At 36.4% G+C, this 20,337-nt stretch overlaps 1 protein-coding gene across 1 annotated transcript in view; it reads left to right on the top strand.

The window, feature by feature from the left end:
* The window catches only part of FGF2 (fibroblast growth factor 2), a 61,634-nt gene that overhangs the window by 35,694 nt on the left and 5,603 nt on the right, over nucleotides 1–20,337 (top strand). The window contains 1 exon segment of the mRNA XM_074341263.1: nucleotides 5,534–5,637. Coding sequence (XP_074197364.1) covers nucleotides 5,534–5,637 — 104 coding nt within the window.

Genomic DNA, 20,337 nt, shown 5'->3' with positions numbered 1-20,337 from the left:
AATCTGTATATAGTCAAGTGTATAATTGTTATGTAGTAACTATTCCCTCTGCTATTAACCTTAGGCTTAATTTGCTCTTCCCTTTTTAGTACTTAAGGTAGAAGCTTAGATTTTCATAATTTTTTTTTTTTTTGCTTTTCTAATATAAACACTTAAAGCTATATTTTTTCTTTTAAGCATGTGGAATTTTCATTATATGATTAAAAGTATTTTCTAATCTCCCTTGTGATTCCTTTTATCTGTGTTTTTTTTAGAAATGTATTACTTAATCTCCTAATATTTGGGGGATTTTCTAGATATCTTATTGTTACTAATTTCTAATATAGTACTCTATATTAAGACTTGTTTTAATACATGTATTGAGACTTGTTTTTTGGCCTGCTTATGATTTATTCTTGGGAGTATTCTCTGAAAAGAATGTCTATTCTTTAGATATTGTTGGATGTAGTGTCAGTTTAGGCATATTCACGTGCAAAAGAATTCATATAAAAATTAACTCAGAATGGATCAAACCTAAATGGACAAGGTAAAACTAAAACTCTTGAGAGAAAAGAGTGGGTGTATGACCTTGGATTAGGCAGTAGTTTCTCAGACATGACATCAAAAGCATAAATAACCAAAGCAAAATTGATAAATTGAATTTCATGAAAATTAAAAATGTTTATGCTTCAAAGGGCAACATCAAGAAGGTGAAAAGACAACCCACAGGATGGGAGAAAATATTTGCAAATCAGGTATCTGATTAGGGATTTGTCTCTAGAACATATAAGGAATTCTCACAACTCAATGATCAAAAGGCAACTTAATTTAAAAATGAGCCAAGGATCTGAATAGATGTTTTTCTAAAGACATACAAATAGTCATTAAGCACATGAAAAGATGCTGGTCATCATTACCCACCAGAAAAATACAAATCAGAACTATGAGGTATCACTTCACACCCAATTAATATGGCTATAGTTAAAAAATTAAAAAAAAAAGATTATAATGACTGTGGCCTGGATATGGAGAAATTGGAATGCTCAATTCCTAGTGGAAATGTAAAATGGTTGCTTTGGAAAACAGTCTGATAATTCTTCAAATGATTAAACATAGAGTTATCATATGACTCAGTAATTTAACTTCTTGGTTTATATGCAAGAGAAATGAAAACATGTCTACAAAAGATCTTGTACATGAATGTTTATAGAAGTATTATTCCCAATAGCTAAACATTCGTAATAAACAAAATGGCTATCAACTGATAGATGGGTGGTAGATCAAATATGGTCTGTTTAGTGGACTGTTACTTGGCAATAAAAAGGAGTGAAGTACTGATAAATGGCTGTTATATAGATGAACCTTGAAAACATGCTAAAAGAAAATCAGTCACAAAAGACCACATAGTATATGATCCCATTTATATGAAATATCCAGAACACGTAAATCTATAGAGACAGGAAGTGGATTAGTAGTAGCCTAGGACTGGGAACGGTGATCTATCAGGACATGGGATGTGAGTACTAAAGGCTATGGAAACATCATAAAAAAAAATTCATCATGGTGATGATTGCACAACTCTGTGAATAAACTGAAAGCCATTGAATTGTGTATACGCTTTAAGTGAATTGTATTTTCTGTGAATTATATCTGAGAATTAAAAAAAGAACAAATATACTAGGGGCACCAACGATTCAGGACAAGAGCCCTTGATATCACTTAACATCATGATGACTTTGGAAAAATAATTTCTCAACTGGAGTTAATTGATTTGAATAATTCAAGTCCACTAGGCTGAAAATAGGATAGAATGGCTCACCATGCTGGCAGTTAATTTTTTTTTAATATCATTTTCAAATGACTATGATGTTAAGAGGAGAGTAAAGTCCCAGGTAAATAAAACCTACCTGACTGGGGGGGAAAAAAAAAAGATCAAGTTGGTCGATAATATTCATATGTTCCATATTCTTTTTTTAACTTTTTTTATTGAGTTACAGTCATTTTACAATATTGTGTCAAATTCCAGTGTAGACTGCAATTTTTCAGTTACACGTGAACATAGATTCGTTGTCCATATTCTTATTGATTTCTTTTGTTAATTTTGCTTCTGATGTTTTAAAGTTCTATTTAGTGCTATGTGTTTATAATATCTTCTTGATATATCTGACCCTCTTATGAAATAACCCTATTCATCTCTAGTTATAGAACTTACCTTGAAGTCCAATCAGCAAATATTAATATAGCTAGATCACCAGTCTTTTTTTAATACTTTTTATTTTGTATTGAAGTATAGTTGATTTACAATGTTAGTTTCAAGTGTACAGCAAGGTGATTCAGTTATATATATACACATGCAAGTATATTTTTTCTTTTCAGATTCTTTCCCATTATATGTTACTACAAGAAATTGAAAACAGTTCCCTGTGCTATGCAGTAGATCCTTGTTGCTTATTTTATATACGGTAATGTGTTAGAGCAGCATTCTTCGTTTGTTTGTTTTGTTTTTTTGCAGGGGGAGGTAGTTAGGTTTACTTATTTATTTTTTAGAGGAGGTACTGGGGATTGAACCCAGGACCTTGTGTATGCTAAGCATGCATTCTACCACTTGAGCTATACCCTCCTCCCTAGACTAGCATTCTTATAATTAGGGTGTGCATCTTGTATTTTTTCCACATTTTTACTTTCAGTGTGGCTGTATCTTTGTATTTAAAGTGTTTTCTTATAAACAGTACAATTGGGTTTTGTCTCTTTATATTGTTGACAATTTTTTTCCTTTAAACGGGAGTGTTTAGTTCATTTCCATTTAGTGTAGTTAGTGATACGTTTGGGTTTAACATGTTGATGGCTCACTGTGGACTCGGTGCCCCTGGGGAAACACTGCCGTTACCCAATCAACGTGTTAATCTGCCACTTCAGCATTTGTTTTCTAATTCCCCTATCTGTTCTTTGTCCTTCTGTTCCCTCCTTTCCTGCCTTCTTTTAAATTGAGTAGTTTTTTTGTATCCCTGTTTGCCTTAGAGCCCAGCTGTTAACTGTCTGGGTAGGTCTGGAGTTCATCTTGCTCTTGAACTCTACCCTGTGCTTTCCCTGTCTTGGAAGCTCTCCCTTCGTCCTGCTTTGCATTTGGTAAAGGCTCAGTGCACCTCAGAGGGCTCTCTGTCAGCTCCTTCCTGCTCCCAGCCTTCGGTGGACTATTGCTTTGCGGGAAAGGCCTTAGGTGCTTCAGGAGGCTCTCTCAGTTCTTCTGTTCTGTCCCTGCCCCTGGTATCTTGGTTGTGCACTAGGTGCAAGCTCTGTAGGAGAGAACTGGCAGGTGGCTTGGAGCTGCTCTTTGATTAGGGCTCCACCGAATTCTAACTCCTCACATTGGCAGCTATTAAAGGTTTTTAAAAGTTCAGCTGGTTTCTCCAAACTCTCCTTTTGAGCAGATTTGGTCTTCCACCTGTCAGAGATGAAAGCAGCAGGTCATCTCTTTTTTGGGATGGAATCATCTGTGTGTGGAATTTAGTTCGTTTAGGTCTCTTTGCATCTCAGAATTGGTTTTTTTTTTTTTTTTTTTAAGAAAATCTATGATTTTGTGGCTTATCTACCTTCTTGTTTTAGGCTCTGGCTATTTTTAAAGTTTATATTTTTATGATTATATAGCAATGGAAGTACTTTTCAAGCATCTACAATTAATGCTTTTTTTAGTGGCTTATTGAATGACAATATCCTAATTTGGAGTAGCCAAGAAATCTGTCAAAAATCAATGAATAAATGAACAATGACATTCACGCTGGGTATTGAGTCACTGGTATTGGCCACAGATTAATATTAATAATCTGCCTTGTGACCAGTAATACACATTTACAAGATGGTGGGCAGAATTTGGGTAAGTTTATTGATAAAACACCAAATAAAGTATAGTGATTGATTATGCCGTCTTGGCTTATTTATAAACTTTATGAGTTAAAAAGAGATGCAGATGTATTCATAATTAATATGACTTATCTAGACCACTTTAGAGCCACATAAAAGGATTTAATCATAGTCATTAAAGGGATTTTGATTGTATTTTTTTAAAAATAAAGCTGATTTCTACGTTTTCCCGTAATGTTGAAAAGACTTTATGCCTCTCTCTGTTTAGTTTACAAGTCTTGATTATACTCCTTTAACTTTGTATATCTTTTAAGATTCAGAAAACTGTAGAATTTTACCTGGGTTGGCAGGTACATAGAGGAAAATCAGACATTAAATGTACAACGAATGTCTTTTTAAAAAAATTTATAAATTCTCAAACACTCAAAGTAGTGAGAATAGAATAATGAACTCCTATGCTTCTAATAAATATTGACATAGGTTAATCAATCTTGTTTATCTTGCCCACTTTATAAAAACATTATTAATTGGTTGCTGGAATATTTTAAGGCTAAATGTCTTGTTTTTTACTTGGCCTGATAGGAAAAACTTAAAGCATAATTACTATGACATAATTATATCTAACAAAGTTAATAATAATTTTTTCTGTTGCTCTCAATAATACTATAGGATGGCCTATGAAAAACTTGTTCTGAGACCAAGCACATTTTATAAACACTGTATACCTGATCCTCTTACGGTGATGTACAGTGCAGGTTATGAGAAGCAGAGTTCTGAGAAGTTTGACGATAAAGAGTTAACTTGACTTCACCAAGAACTTCCTAAATTTATTTGGCCCCAGAATCTGTTTTTAAAGTCATCTCTGTTAGCCAAAATACATTTTGGGGAATGCTGTTTTGGGAAGGAGAATGCTGCCTCTGAAGAGCAAAACAAATTTTAAACTTTAATTTAATTAATTAGGTGATTATTTGTCCATATGGCATTATTGTCATAATCATGTCATATCAATTTTTTGTTTCCCTACAATCTGCTTAATATTGATAATGTAGTGTAACACAGGTCATTCTCTTCAGGATTTTACGTTCTGAAAATCTTTCATCACACAGTATAAGCAAATTAAGTATAAGTATTTTGTTTTTCCACTAGATACTTATTTAAAAAAATCTATACATCACAGCCCCTCCAAAAACAAGGATATGCACTGGTATTGTATTGAAGGGGAAGCTAAAAATAAGATGCACAGAAACTCAAGGAAATACAAACTAAAAGATAATAGTTAGCAGTTATATTTTATTTTTAAAGAACTGGTTAAAAATAACTTTTAAAGGGTTTAAACTTAGGCAGTAGTGTGGAAATCCTCACAGGTGGTTTATGTACTCTAAAACTTAAAAAAGTTTAAGTAGTTAACTGCCAAATGTATTAAAGGAAAAAATTTTCACCTGTCCCTCTTCTTTGCTCTCTAACATTGGCATGAGTATGGAGTCAAGGGGTCATGCTCTAGTGGACCTGCCTCTCCTCTCTAAGAGAGTTTAATTGACATCTGGCTCTTGTCCCCTGCCCGCCCCTACCAGGTCTCTAGGGTAGATCTGTTGATTGCCCAAGTGTCTCTTGTCTGTACCCTATATACTATATAAATGTGTACATAGCTCTTTTTTCCATGATGCTACAAAGGTAATTTTTTTCCCATTACTTATAGTCAAACTACAACTTCAAGCAGAGGAGAGAGGGGTCGTGTCTATCAAAGGAGTGTGTGCAAACCGTTACCTTGCTATGAAGGAAGATGGAAGATTACTGGCTTCTGTAAGTAATGCTTTCTGTATTTTTTTTTAATTGAAGTATAGTTGATTTACAACGTTGTGTTATTTTCTGGTATACAGCAAAGTGATTCAGTTATACATATATGAATAGTGTTTTTCATTATAGGTTATTACAAGATGTTGAATGTAGTTCCCTGTGCTATACAGTAGGACTTTGTTGTTAATCTGTTTTACATACTGTAGTGTGTATCTCCTAATCCCAAACTCCTGATTTATCCCCCTCTCTGTTTCCCCTTTGGTAACCAAGAGTTTTTTTTCTATGTGAGTCTGTTTCTGTTTTGTAAATAAGTTCATTGTATCATATTTTAGATTCCATACATAAGTGATATCATATGATGTTTGTCTTTCTCTGACTTACTTCATTTGGTGTGATAATATCTGGGAAAATATATGTTGCTGCAAGTGGCATTATTTCACTTTTTTACTGCTATGTAGTACTCCATTGTGTGTGTGTGTGTGTGTGTGTGTGTGTGTGTGTGCGCGCGCGCGCAACACATCTTTATCCATTCATTTGTTAATGGACATTTAGGTTGCTTTCATGTCTTGGCTATTGTAAATACTGTTGCTATGAACATTGGGGTGCATGAATCTTTTTGAACTAGGGTTTCCTCCCGATAAATACCCAGGAATGGGATTGCTGGATATGGTAACTCTGTTTTTAGTTTTTTAAGGAACACAGTGGCTGCACCAATTTACATTTCCACCAACAGTATAGGAGGGTTCCCTTTTCTCCACATCCTCTCCAGCATTTATTTGTAGATTTTTTTTGATGATAGCCATTCTGACCAACGTGAGCGATACCATATTGTGGTTTTGATTTGTATTTCTCTAATAATTAGTGATGTTGAGCATCATTTCATGTGCCTGTTGGCCATCTGGATGTCTTCTTTGGAGAAATGTCTATTTAGGTCTTCTGCCCCTTTTTTTGATTGGGTTGTTTTTTTATTATTGAGTTGTATAAGCTGTTTGTATATTTTGGAAACTAAGCTTTTGTCAGTTGCTTCATTTGCAAATATCTTCTCCTATTCTGTGTCTTTTCATTTTGTTGACGGTTTCCTTTGCTGTGCAAAAGCTTTTCAGTTTGATTAGATTTTTTTTAAAACTTCTATTGTCTTGGTAGGCTGACCTAAGAAAACATTGCTATGATTTGTGTCACAGAATGTTTTTCCTGTGTTCTTCTAGGAGTTTTATGGTGTCCTGGCTTATGTTAAATCTTTTGAGCTTATTTTTGTATATAGTGTGAGGGAGTGTAACTTCATTGATTAACATGAGGCTGTCAAGCTTTTCCCACACCACTTGCTGAAAAGACTATCTTTTCTCCATTGTGTTATTTTTGCCTCTTTTGTTGAAGACTAATTGATCATAGGTGTGCAGGTTTATTTCTGGGCTCTCTATTCTGTTCCATTAATCCATATATCTGTTTTTTTTTGTTTTTTTTTTTTTTTGCCAATACCAGGCTGTTTTGATTACTGTAGTTCTGTAGAATTGTTTACATTCTGGAGGATTATACCTCCAGCTTTCTTTTTTTTTCCTTCAGGATTTCTTTGGCAGTTCTGGATCTTTTGTGATAATGCTTTCTGTTTTTGTAGTTTTTTTTCTTTGTTGGCTTTTATTGCTGTGAATTTACTAGTATTGGTATTCATTAAGTCTTTATTAAGGATTTTACAGGTTTTACATCATTTAATCTTCACATTCACCCTATAAAATAGAGAGTATTATACTCCTTATTTCACAGATGCAAAAACTGAAATTCTGAGGAAGTAATAAAGTAACCAAGAAAACACAGCTCATATGAGGCAGAGCCTGGGTGGCACGCCAGGCGGTCTGGACTGCAGAGCACGAACTCTAATTCAGTGCACTTTACTGCCTTCTCTGCAAAGCTATGAAATAACAGTTTAAAAAAAAAAAACCTCCTTATATTTTGCAGTTGTCTGAAGATCATTGGGATGGAAATATAAAAATGTTCAGTTTTTAAGCTGCTTCTTTCAAATTTGACATAACAAAACCACTTGCAGTATAGACTACTAATTGAGAACGCGGGCTCCCAACCTAGGTACAGATGCTTGCTCTGCCACTTACGAGGCGTGTGTTCTAGGGCAAATTATTCTGCGTTAGTTCCCTCACCTACAGAGTAGAGACAGTAATGATCCTATCTTACAGTTTTTGTGAGGAGTAACTTAATTTATGTCAAGTGCCAAAATTGTTACTTCCTCCTCATATTACTTCTCATTTATATATAAGCTCATTAAGGACAAGGACTTTTCTTTTTTCACCTCTTAATCACAGCAGTTGGGATCCTAGCTCCTGGCCAGTACTCTTATTAATTAATGCCTCATTATTATAACTGGGATTGTATGTCTGTTGAGCAGACACTGTGGGGAATGATATAGGGAGTAGAGTGGTAAACAGGACACAGATCCACTTCTGTCTCTTTGGGGGAGTAGATAAGACATGTACCTAAGAGGGTGTGTGTATGTATGTGTATATATACATACATACACACACACACATACATACACACAAATATACACAAACCACAGTCATAATTCCAATACCAGTAGCCAGTTATAAGCACTCTGTAACCTTCCCCATGGAAGTGATGTAGCAGTACTGGGCAGTTGTGGTGTTTTGTGCTATACAGATAGTTTTTGGAAATTTTTTCTGAGTGAAGACCTTTGGATTTCTGAAGGGACTAAAACAGACTTCAGAGAAAAGGAATATTCAACCATCTGACGGATTATCTGACAAGGTATATTTATATTGATATTATATGCGTGTGAGTTTTGCAGGATAAATAAATCTGGGTGTGGTGGTGCTCTCTCTCTCCTCCTTTTTGAAGTTGAATAAATCTTGGAACCCTCTTCAAGAATAGCGGATATCTTTTGAGTATACAGTGTACTAGATGGTATCTATGCTAGGCATCAGGGTTATCAAACTGAATACAGAATTGCCTGTGCCTTTAATGAGTGACAGTCCAGGAGGCAGAAGTGTAAGTAAGTATTTGTAATAATGTGTAAGGGGTTTGGTGTGTTCCTTCTATATCTTGCAGACATGCACAGTAATCTAGGAAAGGCAAGAAGTATTATGATATGTGCCTTCTACACCATACTGCTGTCAGCAGTGGGAAGCCGTGAAGAGATTTAAGAAGAGACACAATCAGATTTGAATTAGAGAAAGATCTCTCTGGCAGTAGCGTAGAGGATGGATTTGAGGGGGCCAGGACTGGTGGACACAGACCAGTTAGAAGGCCCTGTAAGACACCAAGCAAGTGATAATGAGAACCTGGCAATAACAGAACGGAGGGGATGGAGTAAAGTCTGGCACTGAGGCTGATCAGACTGAGGAGGGGGAGAAGTCAAAGCTGACATGTAGGTTTCTATTTTGGATGAGAAACGGGGAAGAGGAGAAAAGCAAGTTCTGAGAAAAAGTAATACAGGTTCAGATTTAGTCTTCTCTAGTTTGAGTTGCCCAAGAGAAATTGAGGTGAAGACGCTCACTACACCACTGGGATTATGGGTCTGCAGCCTGGAGGGGTCTGTGCGGGTATGTTGATCTGGGTGTCATTGGCGTACAGGTAGCAGTTAAATCAGGGGAAGGAATGGCTGAGGTTTCCTAGGCAAAAAAATAAAGCTGTAAAGGACTGACTCCTTGGGACTTTGACTTCTTCCACTGTTCTTGTCTTTCTTTCCTACCAGTCTGTTGTCAACTCAAGGGGTGATGCCATACTTGGGGAATCTATTGAAGTGGCATTTTAAATATTTCCAGAACAGTGAAATAGTGGGTAATTTTGGATGACCTTGATCTTGTAGAGAGAAGAAGAGGGGTTTAACCCTACTCTTCTCACCTCAAGATGTGACATAACACATACAGTGGGAATCATGATGTCTTCTACAGTAGTGTTGATTTGGCAACTGTCAGTAAAGGTGGCGGAGAAAAGCAAGGAGAATGCATACAGCGTTTGCTTCTGTCATAACTGTGGGCAAGACTAGTCACATTGACACTAGTCAGAATGGTTTTAAAGCTCTAGACTTTGCTGTGTCTGTCTTAATCTGGTTTAGTGAGTGACTTGAAATTGTTACCTTGTGGTTTTCTACTTACTGAGATGAGAAGATCCAGTAACCAAGTAATCACAGTGGCCCTGCAAGGTGGTCATTGGAGGGGTCATTTATCTTGAGAACAACAAAAAGCTACCTAATTGTCAAAAGTGATGAAAACAGAAGCTACTCTAAAGTGCACCCCTGAAACTACTGGGGTCCATAACAGAGGAGATAATTTAAGACAACTGACCTGAAAACTGAACGGTCTTCTCATTCTTACAGATTTCTCTACACGTTAGAATTCCGAGAATTCTGACCTCTTCTGGTAAACAGGCATTAAGCTTCCCAAACTCTTGATTCTGTACTATCAGAAGCATAAAGTGCTCTAAAATAAACTGTTTTCTAGTTTCTTTCTTAGCTAAGTAGAACCCTTCACAAGATTAAGGTCACAGCATTTTACTTAGTTTAGTCTTAAATATATTTCTATCCCTGGGATGTGTGTTAGTTCTTCTGATACAAGATTTCCTTCAAGCTGATGTAGTAAGAGTTAATTTAGCAACACTTAGAAATTTATCACAAACTCTCTGTAGGGACAAAGACACAGCTGTTACACATAAATGGAAAATTCAGGATTTATCAGTTTCCTTTGAGGAATGGCACCAGCCAAGATCCAGCTGTTCCAGCTCCCGTCATGGGATCTGTTCCTGCCAAGTTCACGAGTTAATCTCTAGTCTTCCCATTCAATTTGTGTGACTTGCTGCCTTGCCTTTTCAGCAGCTATCCTCTTTCAGATTAGTCTGGGTGGGCTGTGTCTAGCTTCAGGTGTAAAAGTAAGTATCTTTACCCCAGAACCAAGGAGGTGGTTGTTTGTGGTTCAGTTGTGGCGTATTTCTCTCTGAGTCAGATCCATAGGTGCTGAGCTGTCAAAAACAGCAACTTTCAGGCAAGAAATTAAAAGTCTTGACCCTTGGCTATTAGTGTCACCTGTGCCAGCATTAAATGGGTTGAGATGAATCACTGATGGTGAAAGACACCATAGCTGGGGATGTCAGCAGGGACCTCACTCAGGAAGAGACAACTGGCATATAGAAAAGAAAAACAAAACAATCCATAGTAACTTTGGGTGTAAGTCCAGTGTCATGACCAGTAGCCATCATTTGGGCAGGCAGATGTCCCATTTACTTGGAGAAACTTGGGTTTATGAACTTGCACTTGCCAAAGGCATAACTCTTCCCACTCTTCTTCTGCGGGGCCCCACTGCAGACTGCTGAGCTACGGCACATCCCTGGGTTCTTGTGCGTTTTGCCCTGTGTGCGATTCCTGCACTGGTGAAACATCACAGTCTCCCCTCAGAAAGAATAGTGCTCTGGATATGTAACATGTTTTGGTTTCTAAGAGTCACGTTAGGTTGATTACTACCACTTGAGTATTAACAAAGTCTAAGTTCTGTACCATTTTTTCCCTCCAACACCTTTACATATTAATAGCATGAATGCATTCAGGCTAAGGATTTCTCACTGTTTGAAACATTTCTTAAGGGTCTTTCCCCCTCTTCGAAGTTAGAAAAATACAAAGTTCAAAAAGTAACTATGTTTATCTGCCAAAACCTAAATTTGGAGGCCGAAGCTGAGTACTTTAATACACAACAGACTCCTTATTCCATTCCACAGCAAGATAAATTTTGTTGCTATGAGCAACAGAAGCCCAGAACAAATATTAGGACTTGTGATTTCTTCAGTGTTCAAAAATTGCATATAGTGAGGTTAACTGTAGTTTGAAGCTGAAATCACCAAAGAACCTCAGTGTTAGCATTGGTATGAAAATATTTACCTGTCTTCATCTGCTACAAAATTGCACATTGTTTTCTATGTTATGCAAAAGATTGTGATAAACTGAGCAAAATACCTCAGTATTAGAATGTGTGATTTGTGTTGACCCATAAAATACATGCAAAAATTGTTTATGTTCTCTGAGGATACATTTAATTACTGTAAATGTAAAATTCTTACTTATCAAATAACTTTCTCAGTTAAGGCACCTTATGAAATGAAACTTCTACACATAGAAAAGTAGGGAAAACAGGTTTTTGAGGGTTCACTTATCCAGACTGGCAATATATACTGATCAAATTTTTCAGAAAAATGCAGTAATTAAAGAGGAATGTATATCATTTTAAAAGATAAAATATTAAATGCAAAGATTAGTGCTTAATAAGAATCATTGCTTCCTTTAGATACTAATCTTATATATTACAGCAACCTATTTATATTACAATATGAAGATAAAATTTACTTTTAACTTTTCACAATTTGTGTCTTATTTTGTTCTGAAATAGTCAGCACTGATACTTATATCATGTCTGTTTTTAATTCCCAGAAGTGGTGTAAGCAAAAGCATTTTTGGATTCATGTTGAGCAAACTCCCTCATAAGCCAAAACTGCAAAATCAAACTACTGTAAAGGAATAAACAGTCCAAAAAACAGAACATGGGGGGAATGGTCAGGAGGGTCAAATCTAATATTTATAGCAGTTGATGAGAATTGTGAGGCCAGTGCATAAGGAAAGGAGGTGGGGGCGGGGAGGAGAATTTACTTGAGTTTCTTATTTCTTTTCTTATGCCATGGCTTAAAGATTGTCTTAAAGTTTTAAAAATTGTTAAAGATTGGGAGGGATCTTAAAGATCATCTAATCCCATCTTGTTTTACAGATGAGAAAAGGAAGGCTCAGAGAGGTTAGGCGACTTGCTCAAAGATATAAGTTAGGGATCAAGGCAAGAGTGGAGCCCAGGCCTCCTGGCTCATCAGAGATCCTCACAGATGTCGTCAGGAGAGTCAAACTCTTGCAGTGGGCCATCGGGCTTAGTTTCCTCAGAGACTAAATAGTGCATAAAGTTAGGCTGTGTTCTCTATTTCAGTTCTTAGTCTGGATTTTCCTTGGTCTTAGTTCTCTAGTTCTTATTTAGATGTTGCAGGGCCATTGAGTGGTGTTTTTATTGTAGCCTATCTGAAACAGTTTCATTTATTCTTTAATTTATTAGTAAATAGTTGCTGATCACTTACTATGTGCCAGGCTCTGGTACAGCAATAGAAGAGGAGGAAAACAATAGAGGAAAATCTCCACCCACATGGCATTTATAGTCTGGTGGAATAAAATTGATATGTATATATAAATAAATGATCTGTATTTGCATGTTGTAGAGCATAAAAATAAATGAGATGCTTTTATTCTTCTTAGTATAACTAGGGTTACTAAATTCAGTTACTTGAGGGATTCTTTTCGTGTGGTCATACTTGTAGCCCTAAGGTCAGGGTTTTTAAAAAATAAATCTTGATTTTAGAATAGTTTTAGGTTTACAGAAAAGTTGTGAAGATTCTATGGAGAGTTTCTACATATTCCACACCCAGTGTCTCCTATTATCAGCATGTTACTTTAATACGGTACACTTGTTACAGCTAATGAAGCAATACTGATACATCATCATTAGCTAAAGTTCATACTTTATTCATATTTCCTTAGTTTTTACCTAGTGTCCTTTTTCTGTTCCAGGAATCCATTCAGGATCCTACATTCAGTCATTCTGTCTCCTAGACTTTACTTTTTTTTTGATTACTTTGACAGTTTGAGGAGTGCTGGTCAGGTCCTTTTTAGTGTCCTTCAATTTGGATTTGCCTGGTGTTCTTGTGATTAGACAGGGGTTGTGATTGTTTGGGAGGGAGGTCACGGAAGTTAAGTACTGTTTGCATCACATCATGTAGGGGAACGTGCTTACTACCGACAGCAATAGCCTTGATTATCTGGCTGAGGTAGTGTTTGTCTCCCCAGCTGCAAAGCTGCTCCCAGCCTCACCTTTCCATACTGTATTCTTTGGAAGCAAGTCACTATACACAGTCCATATTTAAGAGATTGTGTGTGTGGGGTGGGTGGGGGTGGAATTATGCTCCTCCTTGAGGAGGGAGTATCTCCATTAATTATTTGGAATTCTTTTGTGTGAGAAATTTGTCTAATCTCCATTTATTTATTGAGTCATGAGTATCTGTATATACTCATGGATGTTTTATACTTTGGATTATAATCTAACAGTGTGTTATTTTGTTGTTCACACTGTTTCAGCTTTGGCTACTGGGAGCTTTTTCAGTTGGCTCCTGTACTCTTTAAAAACATACCCCAATCAGTGTGGGTTTTTTTTGAGCACTTCTTTACTTCATGGACCATAAGATGCTCCAGGCTTATTTTGTATATTCCCTACTCCAGCCTAGAATAAGCCATTTCTCTAAGAAGCCTTAGTTCCTTCTGTTGGAAATGGTATTAGAAAGCAAGATCTGGGTGTGTTTGTTGCTACTGAGGTGTGTTTGTGTCCAGGCCCTGTTTTACCTGATAGAGCAAGGAATACAGGCATATACTAACCTGGGTATATCTATAAATATTTCTATATTCAAATATCTGTATTAAGCTAAAAATGAGTATATACTATGTATTCAGTCCTAATCTACCAGTATCACACGAACCATTTTAGCCTTCCCCTCTGGCTTTTCTGTTTCTTCCCACTCCAGTAGTGAGAAACCTGGTTCCTACCATCTCCTAGGATGTTTTTCAATATGTATAAATATCTCACATTAATTTACTTTCTTTTTGAAATTTCAAGGTAAATTAAATATCTAGACAAAATACAAATCGAAGTATTTAAAGTGCTGATTATGCTTTTTCAAATTCTATTTAATTCTTCCCTATTCAGACACCCCTACAAGGGTAGGTTCAACTCCCAGCATCATCTTTAAAATCATTAGCATAATTGTTATCAGTGTCAACAAAAGGCTATTGGACCCGGAGCTGAGCTGGTTCATGTGGACAGCCTTCAGGGAAGCCTTGAGGTAGGGCCCCCCGCTGGCACGTGACAGATTTATGTTACTCTCATACAGGTGACATCTACATTCATTTTTTAGATTCCATACCTTTTAGGATGGAGAATAATGGCTTATTGGAACTTAACACACTTTCTAGCATTCCAAATAAATTAGTACTTTTCAAGTTCCAATTCTGTAGTTTATTAGCATTAGTGAGAAGGAAAGAAGCTTAAGTGATAGGTCTGTTGCATAGTATGTGCTCAGTAAATACCTCCAGTAAGACATCTAATGTTCATCTCAAACTCAGCATGTCCAAACGTGAATTCCTAATCTTTCCTTATACCTGTTCCCTCTCATAGCCTTCCCTTCCCCATCTCAGCAAGTCTATCATTTAGAACATAGATTTAAGTGCCATCCTTGATTCCTCTGTTTCTTTCTCACCGTGCATCGATCTATAAGGAAACTTCGTTGACTCTACCTTCAAATATATCCAGAAGCAGACAGCTTTTTACCATCTCTGCTGCTGCCACTGGGGTTGCAGTCTCCACTCTGCCTGGGTTACTGAGCAAGCCTCTAACGGGTGTCTCTATATCTGCTTTTGGCCCAGAGTAATCTTGACAGCCAGAGTAATCCTTGGAAAAATGTTGGATCATGCCACTTTTCTGTTCAAACACCTATAATGGCTTTTCATTTTCTCAGGATGGGAGCCAAAATATGTACAGTTGCTTACAAATCTGTCTCCTGACCTGTCTGACCTCATTTCCTACCCCTTTCCCTTCATACCTTCTGCTCACGCACACTGGCCGTCTCGCTGCCCTTCGCACACTCTAGACGTGATCCTGTTGTGGGGTTTTCACCCTGGCTTTCCCTGCTCTGCTTGGAATACTCTGCTCTGATCCTGGGACCTCCTTCAAGTTTGGGCTCAAATGTCGCTGTCCCAGTGGAGCCTGTTGTGGCTGTGCTATTTAACATTGCAGCCTAATCTGTACCCCCACCTTCCCAATCCCTCTTATCCTACTCAATTTTACTTTTTCCCATAGGATTTATTATATTTTCACATATAATTTACTTAGTTATGCTTATTGTTTATTGTGTTTCTCCCCCAGTAAGAATCTGAGTGGCACAAAGGCAGGAATCCTTGTTCAGTTTTGTTCACTGATGTATCCCAGTGCCTAGAAGAAAAAATATATGTTAAATGAATAAATGCATTACTTGAACTGTGTGCTTTCTGTATCCCAAAATTATCCTTAAATTAAAAAAAAAATTTAATTTGATGAAAAGGTGTCAGATACATGGGCAAAGGGTGTCCACAATCTGAAATAAGTTACTAAGAGCCTTGAGTTTTAGATTCCACATTTGTTAATGAGTATATGATAATTATGTCACAGGATTGTTGTATTTAAATACAATGATGTGCATGAAAGCACTCAGTAACTTTGAATTATGGGATTTCCCAGCTCCTGGGCCTATACAGAATAGGGCCTGGAAGGCAAGGCACACTAAAAACCTTTAGAAGCTACATATCCACTTCCTCTGTGACGTCATTCCTCTGAAGAGCCCCTTTTCTCAAGTTTGAAATGGCGAGCTGTTAAATATTGAGAATAAGAAAAAAGCTCTGTAAATATCTTTATAAATATAAAATTACATTGCATCAATTTTTAACAGGAACACTGAGATCACATCTGGTGAAGATGACTTGTAAACTCAGAATGGAGGGAATTGGGAATTGTCCTTACAATGGGGCTATTAAATGCCTGCTTTTATTGAGGCTGAATTTTGGTTCTATTACTCATTAAAAAAATAATGCAATTTGTTTTCAAGTGCATAACAGCTGTTTAGTAACTTACATGTCTTAGCATTCAGCACAGATGCACAGTTCCCTTCTCTTCCCTCTGTATAAAGGTACAAGTAACCTCTGTAAAAAAAAAAAAAAATTGTGGGTTCCATGATGTATTATCCATTTAGTCCCTGGTACTGTTTCTTTTCTCTAAAATATTAGCAACTGGCTGAGAAGGCAAATATAATACATATTACATATCCCAGTTGGCCGAGCATCATAGGGAGTGCCAGCTAGCAAGGGGAGGGGGGGCACTCTGAGGTCTGACTGAACACTCAGAAATGAGCATATCAATGTCCTGAGGATGACTGAATGATGTGGTTTAGGTCTGCTTCTGGGGAATTAGCCCCTGAAGCTCAATGCTGCCCTTTCATGTTATCTTTATGATGACATGACTTTTCCTTTTTACTCTTCTACTCCTGATCTGAAACTTGGAATAGGGAAAAAGGAAGATTTTTATTGATTGCACTGAAAAATGATAAGATAAAGTAACAGGTTGACTTCAGTTAACACAAGCAGCACAGTAATTTCACCAAAGGTAGAGTGGAAGTATTGGCTATGGAATATACACATTACTCTAGGAATAAGTGTTCCATTGTTATCACATCTGGATCTCTTTGAACACCACAGGACAGTCCTGTGTATCGTATAGCTGGGTCTTTATGCTTCTTTGTAAGGCTACCTGTGATTTATTTGTATCAGAAAGTCTTAAGTTGCTTTCTTAGTAAGTTGTAAAAAAATGAGCAAATTAGATAAGTTGGTGTTTCAATTTTTAAAAGTGCAGTTAACAGTGGTCGAAATATTAAAGCCAAGTAAATACCCAGTAAGATTCTTAACTCTAGAAGCAGATTACAGGAGCTAACACCACATCCTTACTTTAGATCTAGACTGAGATACATGTTACTTACTTTTAGGTCTTTCTCAGTCCTTTACTTTTTTTTTTTAAATGGAACCTTTTTTTAAATTGAAGTATACTTGATTTATAATTTTATTTTAGTTTCTGGTGTACAGCATAGTGACTCAGTTATTTATATATATATTCTTCTTCATGATAGGTTTTTACAAGATACTGAATGTAGTTCCCTATGCTATACAGTAGGACCTTGTTGTTTATTCTGTATATAGTGGTTTGTATCTGCTAATCCCAAACTCATTTATTTCTTCCTCCCTCCCTTCCCTTTTGATAACTGTAAATTTGTTTTCTGTCTGTGTCACTTTGTTTTGTAAATAAGTTCATTTGTCTAATTTTTGTTAGATGCCACATGTAAGTGATATCATGTAATATTTGTCTTTCTCTGACTTACTGCACTTTCTATTACCTCTAGGTCCATCCACATTGCTGCAAATCGCATTATTTTATTCTTTTTTATGGCTGAGTAGTATTCTGTTGTATAAATATACCACAGCTTCTTTATCCATTCATTTGTCGATGGACATTTAGGTTGCTTCCATGTCTTGGCTATTGTAAATAGTGTTGCTATGGACACTGGAGTGCATGTATCTTTTTGAATTAGTTTCCTCTGGATATATGCCTAGGAGTGGGACTGCTGGATCATATGGTAACTAATTTTTTTAAGGAATCTCCATACTGTTTGGTATAGTGGCTGCACTAAATTATAGTCCCAACAGCAGTGTAGGAGGGTTCCCTTTTCTCCACATCCTCTCCAGCATTTCTTGTTTGTAGACTTTTAAATGATAGCTGTTCTGACCTGTGTGAGATGATACTTTATTGTAGTTTTGATTTGCATTTCTCTGATAATTAGCAATATTAAGCATCTTTTAATGTGCCTATTGGCCATCTATATGTCTTCTTTGGAGAAATGTCTGTTTAGGTCTTCTGCTCATTTTTTGATTTTTTTTTTTTTGTTTGTTTGTTACTGAGTTGTGTAAGCTGTTTATATATTCTGGAAATCAAGCCCTTGTCAGTTGCATCATTTGCAAATATTTTCTCCTATATTCAAGGTTGTCTTTTTGTTTTGTTGATGGTTTCCTTTTCTTTGTAAGTTTGATTAGGTCCCATTGGTTTATTTTTGCCTCAGTAGACTGACCTAGAAAAACATTGCTGATTATGTCAGAAAATGTTTTGCCTATGTTTTCTTCCAGACTTACGGTGTCCTGTCTTATACTTAGTCTTTAAGCCATTTTGAGTTATTTTTGTATATAGTGTGAGGGAGTGCTCTAGCTTCATTGATTACATGAGGCTATCCAGCTTTCCCAGCACCACTAGTCAGAGACTCTTTTCTCCATTGTGTATTCTTCCCTCTTTTGTCAAAGACCAATTGATTGTAGGTGTGTGGGTTTATTCTTGGGCTCTCTATTCTGTTCCATTGGTCCATGTCTTTTTTTGTGCCAATACCACACTGTTTTAATTACTGTAGCTCTGTAGTATTGATTTAATTCTGTGAGAATTATGCCTCCAGCTTTGTTCTTTTTCTTCAGTGTTGCTTTGGCAATTCTGGGTCTTTTGTGATGCCATATAAATTTTATAATTATTTGTTCTATTTCTGCGGAAAATGTCCTGGGTAGTTTGATAGGGAGCACATTAAATCTGTAGATTGCTTTTGGTAGTATGCCCAATTCTAACAGTATTAATTCTTCTGATCCAAGAGCATGGGATACCTTTCCATTTCTTTAAATCATCTTTAATTTCCTTATTAGTGTTTTAGAGTTCTCAGTGTATAAGTCTTTCACCTCCTTGGTCAGGTTTATTCCTAAGTTTTTTTTAATGCAATTTTTAAAGTGGTTTAAAAATTTTTTTTTGATATTTCATTATTAGTGTAAAGAAATGCAACAGATTTCTGTACGTTCATCTTGTAACCTGCTACCTTGCTGAATTTGTTTGTAAGCTCTAGTCATTTTTGTGGAGTCTTCAGGGTTTTCTATATATAGTATCATGTTGTCTGCATATAGTGACATTCTACCTCTTCCCTTCCAATTTTGATCCCTTTTTTCTGATTGCTGTAGCTAGTGCTTCAAATACTATGTTGAATAGAAGGGGTGAGTGCGCATCCTTGTCTTGTTCTAGATTTTAGTGGGAAAGCTTTCTTTTCAACTTTTCCCTATGTTGGCTGTGGGTCTGTCATAGGTATCTTTTATTAAGTATTATGTTTCCTTCTCAGTCCTTTACTTTTAAAACATTTTGGTTATTATGCCATCTCTTTTCATTGTTTTGCTTACTGGTGTTTTTCTCACACTTTGTGCCATTGTTTAGTTTATCTTAGAACCAAAATCTGGGAAGATATTCCAGTCTTGAATGTGGACTTCCCCAAACCTGGCTTCTTAGACTTGAATATATAGGAATTAGTTGGAATCTGATATGCTCATTAATACAAAACCATAGATTCATGTTATATCTATGTACACGTTATATTTACATGTGGAGAGATGTGTAAATATATATGGTATTCTATGAGTTGATCATTCTCATCTAATTGTAACATAAAAAAATATTTCCTCTCTTTCCTTAAAGCATGGTCGTTTGTTGACTACTCCCGTGCCAGAGGTTAAGTATCACGTGCCCCCTTGTGAAACTGACTTTTGAACATTTACCTGAAATAATGTGGCAGCCTATTTTGGACTCCATTACTTGTAATAGTATTTCCAGGTCTAACTACTTGTAAAGCTAGCTGTTTTTCCCCCTCTGCTACATAGTTGACGTAAAATGGCAGGGTAGTTTCCCTTCCCACAAGAAAGACTGCCAGAAACCAATGGGGTCTACATTACTTATTCATTATCTACTGATTTTGAGAATGCTAACCATATTATAATGTTCCAGTACAATTTTCGGCATTATATACATTAGCTATTTTCTCTACAATATTCTTTTTATGCCTTAGAACCAACATTAGTTAGTCACTAGAAACATTTGTTCAAATTTAAGGAATTGTTTCTGTGAGCAACGTACGAATAAAACCTTTCTTTATGGGAAGGTTACCCCTGGGTTGTAGTTCCAGGAGTGTTTCACTAGA

The sequence above is a fragment of the Camelus bactrianus genome, chromosome 2 (genome assembly GCF_048773025.1).
Source record: "Camelus bactrianus isolate YW-2024 breed Bactrian camel chromosome 2, ASM4877302v1, whole genome shotgun sequence".
Taxonomy (NCBI): Eukaryota; Metazoa; Chordata; class Mammalia; order Artiodactyla; family Camelidae; genus Camelus; species Camelus bactrianus.
Note: the sequence above shows the minus strand (reverse complement) of the source record. Positions and strands in the feature narration are given on the sequence as shown.